The sequence below is a fragment of the Choloepus didactylus genome, chromosome 3, assembly GCF_015220235.1.
Source record: "Choloepus didactylus isolate mChoDid1 chromosome 3, mChoDid1.pri, whole genome shotgun sequence".
In the NCBI taxonomy this organism is placed as follows: Eukaryota; Metazoa; Chordata; class Mammalia; order Pilosa; family Megalonychidae; genus Choloepus; species Choloepus didactylus.
This window is the reverse complement of record NC_051309.1, coordinates 189,724,274-189,735,018: the sequence shown is the minus strand read 5'-3', so window position 1 is coordinate 189,735,018 and position 10,745 is coordinate 189,724,274. Positions and strand designations below refer to the sequence as shown.

Sequence of the window (10,745 nt, the reverse complement as noted above, 5' to 3'; positions counted from 1 at the left end):
AGTAGATAACCACTGAGGCAAACAGGAAACTATCCAAAAAGCTTAAAAGGAAAAGCAGAGAAATGATTTGTCCGTAAGAGGTTTGAAAAGCTCCGATGTATTTTGGAGAATCTGAAAGGCTGCAGATACATAGGACTATGAGCCTGCCCAGGGTTGTGTGCATGCTCTGCAAAGACCCGAGAACTTTGGATGAACTTCAAGTGTTGTGTAATCCAGAAGTAAAGGTTAAAGTGCAGCTGTTGGTTGTTTGGCCCACTGTTAGAAGCATGCCCTAATATGCATGCAACACCCCCTTGACAAATACTGGGAGATTTATTGGTTCCAGGGCTTTAATGAAAGCCCTATCTAATTATTTGCTGACCACAATAAGCTAACCAAGCAGAGACTTTCGTGGCCACAAGTGACAAAGTACACAGATTTTGAAGAATATGTCCAGAAAAGTCAGTTAAAACAATAAAAATAAATAAATAAATAACAACTACAACAACAGCAAACACTGGGGAAGAAGGAAAATCTGATTTTCAGAGTTGCCGTATTACATTACTTAAAATTTGAAGATTTTGCCTAAAAAATTATGAGACATACAAAGGAAATAATAGTATGGACCATAAAACACTCCAAAAGTATACTTCTGGAGTTGAAAAGTAGAGTAACTGAAATGAAAAGTTCACTATATTAATTTCTTGTGGCTGCTGTAACAAATGTCCACAAACTGGTTGGTTTAAAAGAATAGAGATTCATTCTGTCACAGTGTTGGAGTCCAGAAGTCTGAAATCAGTACACTGGGTCAAAATCAAGGAATCAGCAAAGCTGTGCTCCCTCTGGAAACTCTAAGAGAAGATCTGTTCCTGGCTTATTCTGGCTTTTGGATACAGTTGGCATTCCTTAGCTTCTGTTGCATCACTTCAATCTCTGCCTCCTTAGTCACATCACCTTCCCTTTCCCATCTGTAGCCAAAGCTCCCTCTTCATCCCTTTGCATTTAGGGTCCCCCTGGATAATCCAGGATTCCCCCTGAATAATCCCCATCCTTATTAAGGTAAGTGATCCAGTGATCCTCAATTTAGTCACTTCTGCAACTTTTTTTTTTCTTTTTTTTTTTTTTTGCTGTATAAGGTACCAGATCCTGCACAGATTCCAGAAATAAGGACAATGAATATCTTTTGGAAGGTTATTATTCAGCTCACCATAGACCTCAGCAGTAGGTTTGAGCAGGCAGGAGAAAGAATGAATGAACTTAAAGAGAGGTAAATTGAGATTATCCAGTCTGAGGAAGAAAAGAGAAAGGAAAATGAACAGTCAATATCAAACAGTTTTATAGACGAATGGTTTTCTTGAATTATGCATGCTGAAGTACAAGTTTGCCATGGAGACTCTATTAAGTAGGCATGGAAAGAAGAGACTGGGATAGCAGCTAAATTTCTCAGTAGCTGAAGAGTGCAAACTAGAGAAAAATATATAAGAACAAGGAGGATAGGTAGAGGGTTTTAACACTACAAGGAATTCATTCACTCAATTAGTCATCATTTATTTAACATACATCTAATTGAGTACCTGCCATGTACAAGGTAATGTTCTAAGCCCTGGGATAGAGCAAGGAATTAAACATGTAAAGTATCTACTCTCATGGAATTTACATTCTAGTAGGGAGAGAGAAATATAAGCAAACAAAGACTATACATATATATTATACATATATATGTATAAAAATATATATTCTCTATATATACACACAATATATACATATTTATACTTATATATATATATGTCTGAGAGAAGAGAAGAGAAGAGAAGAGGGGGGAGAGAGAGAGAGAGAGAGAGAATGGGGCAGCACTTTTTACATCAGGAACTCTAGAAAAGCCATTCCAATGAGGTGAAAATTTGGCAAGGACTTGAAATAGTAGAATAGAGCAATGCAGATATCTAGAGGAAGACAGTTCAGGAAAAGGAAATAAAAATTGAAGAGGCCGTTTGGAGGAACATGCTTATTGCCTCTATGCCTGGGACAGAGTGGCAAAGGATTCTTGAGACTGGTTAGTGGCTGATATTAGAGGGATGGGGGATGTGGTGAGGGAATTTAGGGAGTCGTAAGTTATTTTAAGAGCTTTGAATCTTACTATTGATGAAATAGAATTTTAGGATGGAGAAGTGACAATTCTGAATTACGTTCTAAAATGATCATTTTGTCAACTCTATGGAGAATAAGCTACACGGTGAGCAATGTGAGTATACCAGTTTGTATATATTATGTCCCCCAGAAAAAGCCATGTTCTTTGATGCAATCTTGTGGGGGCAGACATATTAAGTGTTGATTAAGTTGGAACGTTTGGATTAGATTGTTTCCATGGAGATGTGCCCCAGCCAACTGTGGGTGATAACTCTAGTTGGATAATTTCCATGGAGGTGTGGCCCCACCCTTCAGCATGGGTCTTGATTAGTTTACTAGAGCACTATATAAGCTCAGACAGAAGGAGCAAGCTTGCTACAGCCAAGAGGGACACTTTGAAGAATATACAGGAGCTGAGAGAGAAGCTGCAGATGAGAGATAGTTTGAAGACGGCCGGTGAAAGCAGACTCTTGCTCCGGAGAAGCTAAGAGAGGACAAATGCCTCAAGAGCAACTGAGAGTGACATTTTGAAGAGGAGCTGCGGCCTAGAGAGGAACATCTTTGGAGAAAGCCATTTTGAAACCAGAACTTGGAGCAGATGCCAGCCATGTGCCTTCCCAGCTAAACAGAAGTTTTCCAGTCGCCATTGTCCATTGTCCAGTGAAAGTACCTGATTGTTGATGCCTTACCTTGGACACTTTATGGCCTTAAGACTGTAACTTTGTAACCAAATAAACACCCTTTATAAAAGCCTTTCCATTTCTGGTGTTTCGCAAAATGGCAGCATTAGCAAACCAGAACAGTGGGCACAAAGACTGATTAAGAGACTATATTAATAGTCCACAACTAGATAGAACCTTTAGATTAGGACCTTGGCTAACATGGGCTGCTTCAAAACTATGCCTTCAGAAAAACCATTTTCACATTTTCACTAAGATTAGATTTTAGAGCTGTGCTTTTCCCTGCATATATGTGTGTTGTGGGTAGGCAATTTAATGGTGATATGACTAAGTCTTGTTCTGGCAGGAGAATTATGAGGAATTTAATAACCTGAGTCTGCTATGACTAGGTGGTGACCAAAAAGGTTCAGGTTTGGCAATGCTCTTCATTGAGCGACTAGGAGGGATGTGATAATTGACAATTCTAAGGAGGCAACATCTGCTTGAACACATCAGTTGCAGATACCATGTGTGCTCTGAAAATCTGTTTTACTTCCCCGAACAAAGCTCTGTCAATGAACAGAAACATTTGATCCTGGCAAGCAGGCCAGACACTCTGTGCCACCTAATCTAAGTAAATGAGGAGCTAGACAGGAAATGCACTCACTTGTGGGCTTGTAGTTTGAGAAGCTGCAAAAAAAAAAAAAAAAAAAAAAAAGTACAGGGGGGGAGTGATATTTGAATGAGAAAAATAACTCCATCCTGCACACAGGCTCTCATCATATGATTCCCAAGCGTATAGATTACATTCGTAGTAACTTACGAATCTTGATACACACATACTAGATCTAAACAAGATATACTGTAGATAAATGACACACTGGTGAAAGTAGAATGAAGGCATGTTATTAATATATGAATACTCTGGTTTAAGAAAAGAACACTATTATTTAATCTATTGGACAGAAAAGTTTTACTACTGTTGAGAGAAATTCTCAAAACCTGAAAGATGATGTGTTTCCCTCAATTAAAGCAGTAAGAATTGTATTTCACAGCTAAATTTTCATATTTTCTTATGTCTGAAGCACTAAAAATAATTTTAGTTAGGAACTGCAATCAGAAATCAGGTTTGGGTAAATACAGATTTTGAAAACGTAATAATTTGGAAGTGATTTTTGTTTCCAGGTATAATACAAAACAATATCATCTTTGACAATTGGTCTGAATACATGTAAAATTTTATAAATACTCTGTCAATCTATAAACATCTATTTGTCTCATGATTATAGTCACTGTATGGTCTATAAAGCTTTTCTTTTTGTTTTGGAAAGTGTTTTTGCTTGTCATTTCCTTTTTATATTTGTAGGTAACAGTTGTCAAAAAGATATTTTTTGGTAAAATCTGTTTTTCCCCCTCATTTGTAGTTTGGTTGCCACAAAGGAAACAGATAGTGCAAGATCTCGAAGTACTCCAATGTCACCTTCTGACTTTCTGGATAAACTAATGGGGAGGACATCAGGATATGATGCGAGAATCAGACCCAATTTTAAAGGTAATTGTTCTATCTACTGTCCAGTTAAATCCAGCTAACATATAAAGCAATGTGTTTCAAATGTTTAAGCAAAATACATTTTAAAATGGATTCGACCAAAATTCTAATGCCTATTTCCAATAATATTCCAAAGACTGTATTAGTTACAGATATGTCTTGAAAGAAGGAATCTATTTTCATGTTCATAGCTATTATAATTTGTCTTCTATGGGCCAACAGGTTTTCTTTTCTTTCTCTAATCATTATAATAGTTATTGTCTCAACCAATCACTTTAAGATAGATGCACATAATATATGTATATTTATAGCTTATATATAAATAATATATATTTATATATAACATACATAATTTATAGATAAATAATATATATTATTTAATTAAACTCCTCCTCATAACACTAATTGGAAGAGACACATTTTTAGAGTTGGCAGTAAACCTTCCCATCATTTAAATCCTCCCACAGGCCGTGCTCTCAATATTGTAGACTTAAACACTTGTTAAATTGGCATACTGAGAAGGGGCAGAATAGCAACAAGCTACTGATAATGTTTAAGACATTATCCCATCGACCAAATGCTTTACCTGAATTTCTAGGAAAGCATATATCCATCAATTTAAGATTACTCCTATTTATTTCCCTGTTTAACATAGTGATAAGCAGCATATTTATACAAATTGTATGTGGTTTATCCAAAACCACAGTATGTTCAGCAATTTAATTTAAAGAATAAAAGATTAGAAAGCTGCTCCTACATTGCTGCTTATTCATATATCCCTTGAATATTATTTTATTCAATAAAGAAAATCTGAATTATAAGAAAACACACTTTTCCAAGGGATTCAGTCAAACTATTTTCATTCTTAAAGATTAAAAAAAATGTGGTTTATGATTATTATTTTTTTCCTGAATTTGTCCTTATGGGAGAAAAACAAAGGATTGCTTAGCACTGGTGTAACAGTTATTAAGACTGAAGTAATAAATACCAAGACTGGGTAGCAGAAGAGAAAGAGAGAGGTAAAATATGTTGATAATTTATGAGTAAAAAAATTGTGAATTGCCTCTATCTCAAAATTTCAAAATCCGCATTTAAATTGTGGACTGCATTTCTTGTTTTGTTTTTTAAGCTTTTTGACCATAAATTTTTAACTGTGCAGGAAGAAAACTCTTGAGTTCAAGCTGCAAGAATATAGTGTAGCACACAGCAGGACCATGGAAAGGAAAATGAGAAATTTCACTATAAATGAGGATCTTTTTTTTCAAATTGAAGGAAAGTGGTATCGCTGTCATTAGGTTGAGAACTAATTTTGAACTAATCTTGAAAAGTATGCAGTTGCTTTCATATGAGTAAACCACAAGAAAGATAATTGGTAATTTGTGGATTCATTATGCTCTATATTCAGCAATTCAGAAGTATTGCTTTGTTTTCACTGAAAATGAAAGAGAAAAACATAATTCTATATTTCTATTTTCAAATGACTGTGACCATTTTAAAAAGCATGTAAACAGACTCATCAGGTATTTGAATTAAAATATAGGTAAATTACTAACCACAAAATAGTGGCCCCAGTGCCTCTGCTGTAGTCTGAAAATTTAGTTTTATTTATTTCATCCATTAACAGAGAAAGGACATCTTACACCAATTTTAATGTAGTTAATTATTAGTATTTATGTGAGGCCAAGAAAAAAAAATGTTAAAAGGTTCGACTTAGTTTAAAGTACTGATTCTTTTTTTAAAAATGGAAATAAATCCCTAAAAACTAGCTGATAACCAACTCAGTTCAAAGATGAATAGATTTTTCTTGAAAATAGGAGAATCAATTCTTAACTTTCCAGTGTCCCTAATGAACAAGAAAAAGAGGAGGTTGGATTTTCTCTCTTTCATGGTTTTACAACAGATCTTGTGCTCTGAAATTTATAAAATAAGTGTATACTGCCTTTGATTACCAAAACTAATATCAGCAATAAAAATAATAATTAGATTAATTTTTAGCTAACATCCTGTTACCAAGAGGCAACCATTATGAACTCCAGCAAACACTCTTGTAACCCCATTGATAAATTAAGCATATTCAACATCATTTCATTTTTTTAAATAAAACAGCATCACAGTTTTTTACCATTTCGTTGCCTAGTACAGAAATATAAATAACATATTCTTCACATGCTACTGCCTCCTTATAGCTAATAGAGAGAGATGGAAGGAGCCAAACAAAATCCAAGACATAACAGAAGATGATTAGACAAAAGCCAGAGAGGAAGATCAGCTTTCTGCTTTCAGGTACCTAGGGGCCCATCTTACCTTGGTAAGAAAGAAACTCATCAGACATAGAAGTATATAGTAGGGAATCTGTTGTCCTGATAATGCTGATGCCATTTTTAATGTTGGGCAGCCCATTAGACTAAAAATACAATGCTTTCTTCCATTTTGATTAAGTATATTTTCCCTCTTCATTTTATAAGGAACTTAGCTAGGCAATCAAACAAACTAATTTAAGGCAGTATTACATATGCTTCCCCTTACAATTGGTCAAAGGCAAGGACTTCATAGTTTTTAAATGTTTAGGCAGATTTTAATTCGGTGACTTAATTTTGGTCTATTCACAATCATCCTTAAACCATGTTCCTTAAATGTGAAGTCATGGGAGCGATATCTCAGGCTCCTAGGCAGATACCATGTTCAATGTTTAGCTGTTTCTTTGTTTTAAATTTATGTTGCTAGTAAAAATCTTATATATGAGCATTGTAAACAATTCAGTTGTTCGAAATATTATTGATGAAAAGCAGCAGTTCCTTGCCTCAACGCCCTACGAACAGTTCCACTTCTTTGAGGAAAACACTCCAAACAGAATATTGGTTACTTCTGATGTACCTGTTCTCATTTGTCTAACTGCTTTCGAAATCTCTTGTAAAGCAGGCATTATGACATTCCTTTGTCCTAGTCTGCTAATTTAATGTCTCTATTGTCGCATGCTATCCCTTCAATTTTTCTGTCAGCTCAATGACTTTTTTTCTCTGTTAGAGAAGTTGTGGGTTTACAAAACAATCATGCGTAACATACAGGATTCCTGTATACCATCCTGTTAATAACATATTGCATTGGTTTGGAACATTGGTTACAATTGATGATAACATATTTCTATTAACTATAGACCATGGCTTAATTTAGGGTTCCCTGTTTGTGTAGTATAGTTCCATGGATTTTTAAAAAAATTTTATTCTGTTACTATATATACAATCTAATATTTCCCTTGTTAATCATATTCAGATACATGTTTCAGTGCTGTTAATTGAGTTCACAATGTCCTACCAACATCACCACCCATTATCAAAACATTTCCATCATTCCAAATAGGAACCCTGCACATTTCACGCCTTAACTTCCCATTCCTTATCCCTACCCCAACTTTGGTAACCTATATTCTAGATTCTGACTCTATGAGTTTGCTTATTCTAACTATTTCAAATCAGTAAGATCATACAATATTTGTCCTTTTGTGCCTGGTTTATTTCACTCAACATGATGTCTTCAAGGCTCATCCATGTTGTCGCATGGATCAGGACTTCGTTCCTTTTTATGGCTGAATAATATTCCATTAATGTATAAATTACATTTAATTTATTCATTCATTCATTGATAGACACTTGGGTTGCTTCTGTCTTTTGGTAATTCTGAATAATGCTGTCATGAACATTAGTGTAAAATATCTGTTCAGTTCCCTGCTTTCAATTCTTTTCGGTATATACCTAGAACTAGGATTGCCAGGTTATACTATAGTTCTGTACTTATATTTCTGAGGAACAGCCAAACTGTCTTCCACAGCAGCGGCCACATTTTACGTTGTGACCAGCAATGAATGAGTGTTCCTATTTCTCTGTATCTCCTCTAACACTTGTTATTTTCCATTTTTAATAGCAGCCATTCTAATGGGTGGGAAATAGAATTTATAGTGCTTTTGATTTGCATTTCCCTGATGGTGAGCATCTTTTCACGTCCTTTCTGGCCATTTTTTTACTAGTCTTTTGCCCAGTTTTAAATTGGATAGTTTGTCTTTTTGCTGTTAAGTTGAAAGAATTCTTTATATATTCAGTATAATAAACCTTTATCAGATTTGTGGCTTCCAAATATTTTCTCCCATTCTGTAGGATGTCATTTTACTCTCATAAAAAAGCCCTTTGAAGCCCAAAAGTTTTTAATACTGATGAGGTCGCTTTTATCTATTTTTCCTTTTGTTGCTTGTGCTTTGGGTATATAGTCTAAGAACCATTTCCTAACACAAAGACCTGAAAATGCTTCCCTTTGTTTTTTTTTCCAGAAGTTTGATTGTTCTGGCTCTTATACTTAGGTCTTTGATGCACTTTGGTAAATTGTTTATAAGGTGTGAGGTAGAGGTCCTCCTCCTTTTTTGCAAATGGAGATACAGTTTTCTAAGCATGATTTGTTGAAGAGACTATTCTTTCCCAATTGGGTTGTCTTTGCCCCCTTTCAAAAATCAGTTGACCTTAAATGTGAGGTTTATCTCTGAGCTCTAAATTTGATTCCATTGGTCTATATATGTGTCCTTGTACAAGTACCATGCTGTTTTGATTACTGTGGCTTTGTAATAGGTTTTAACAGGAAATGTGAGTCCTCCAACTTCCATCTTTTTTTTCAAGATGGCTTTAGCTATTTGGGGCCTCTTATCCTTCCATATAAATTTGATGATTGGCTTTTCTATTTCTGCAAAAAAGGTTATTGGAATTTTGACTGGGATTGCTTTGAATTTGTAAATTGCTTTGGGTGGGATTAATATTTAAGGGATATTTAGTCTTCCAATCCATGAACACAGAATATTCTTCCATTTATTTAGGCTTTATTTGATTTCTTTTAGCAGTCTTTTGTAGTTTTCTGTGTATAATGCCTTTACATCCTCGCTTAGATTTGTTCTTGGATATTTGATTCTTTTAGTTGCTATTGTGAACGGAATTGTTTTCTTGATTTCTTCTTCCGATTATTCATTGCTTGTGTTTATAAACACTACTGATTTTTGGATATTGATCTTATACCCCACCACTTTGATGAATTCATTTATTAGCTCTAGGAGCTTTGTTGTGGATTTTCAGGGTTTTATGTATATAGGGTCATGCCATATTCAAAAAGGGAAAGTTTTACTTCTTCTTTTCCAATTTGGATGCCTTTTATTACTTTTCTTGCTAAATTTCTCTGGTAAGAACATCCAGTATAATGTTGAATAAAAGTGCTGGCAGGGGCCTCCTTGTATTGTTCCTGATCTTAAAGGGAAATATATCAGTCTTTCATCATTAATGTAGGGGGATGTTAACTGTGGGCTTTTCATGTTTACCCTTTATCATTTGAGGATATTCCTAATTTTCTAAGTATTTTTATCAAGAAGAAGTGCTAGATTTTGTCAAATGATTTTGTGCATCAATTGAGAAGATTGTGTGGTTTTTATCCTTCATTGTGCTAATGTGGTGTTTTACATTAATGGATTTTCTGATGTTGAACTAAACTTGAATTCTAGGAAAAAATCCCACTTGATCATGGTACATAATTCTCTTAGTATGCTGTTGGATTCAGTTTGCTACTATGTTGTTGAGGATTTTTGCAACTAAAGCCTTAAGAGATATTGGTCCATAGTTTTCTTTTCTTGTGGTGTCTTTATCTGGCTTTGGTATGAGGGTAATTTGGCCTCATAGAATGAATTAGGTACTGTTCCTTCATATTCAATTTTTTGGGAGAGTTTGAGCAGAACTGAAATAAGTCTTCTTGGAATGATTAGTAGAATTCCCCTGTGAAGCCATCTGGTCCTGGGCTTTTCTTGGTTGGGAGGTTTTTGATGACTGATTCAACCTCTTTACTAGTAATCAGTTTGCTGAGATTGTCTATTTCTTCTAGAGTCAATGTAGATTGATTGTGTGTTTCAAAGAATTTGTACATTTCATCTAGGTTATCTAATTTATTGCCCTACATTTGTTCATAGTATTCTCTTTTTTAATTTCAGCAGAGTCAGTAGTAAACTTGCCTTTTTCTGATTTTTGGTTTACGAATCCTCTCTCTTTTTTGCTTTGTCATTCTAGCTAAAGGCTTCTTGAAATTATTAATCTTTTCAAAGAACAATCTTTAGGTTTTGCTGACTCCCTCTATTGGTTTTTGTTGCTGTTGTTTTCTATTTCATTTATCTCAGCTCTAATCTTTGTTATTTCCCATCTTCTGGATGCCTTGTGTTTACTTTCCTCTTCTTTTTCTAGTTCTTCCAGTTTTGAAGTTAGTTTTCTGCTCTAAAGTCTTTGTTCTACTTAATGTAAGCATTTAGAACTACACATTTCCTTCTCAGCACTGCCTTCACTGCATCCCATATGTTTCAGTATGTTGTATTTTCATTTTCATACACCTCAAGATATTTCCTAATTTTTCTTGCAATTTCCTTT

At 34.7% G+C, this 10,745-nt stretch overlaps 1 protein-coding gene across 2 annotated transcripts in view; it reads left to right on the top strand.

The window, feature by feature from the left end:
* The window catches only part of GLRA3 (glycine receptor alpha 3), a 206,823-nt gene that overhangs the window by 32,255 nt on the left and 163,823 nt on the right, over positions 1-10,745 (top strand). For both annotated transcript variants that reach the window (XM_037829105.1, XM_037829104.1), the window contains exon 2: positions 4,190-4,317. In XM_037829105.1, the coding sequence (XP_037685033.1) occupies positions 4,190-4,317 (128 nt within the window). The remainder of the gene's footprint in view (positions 1-4,189; positions 4,318-10,745) is intronic.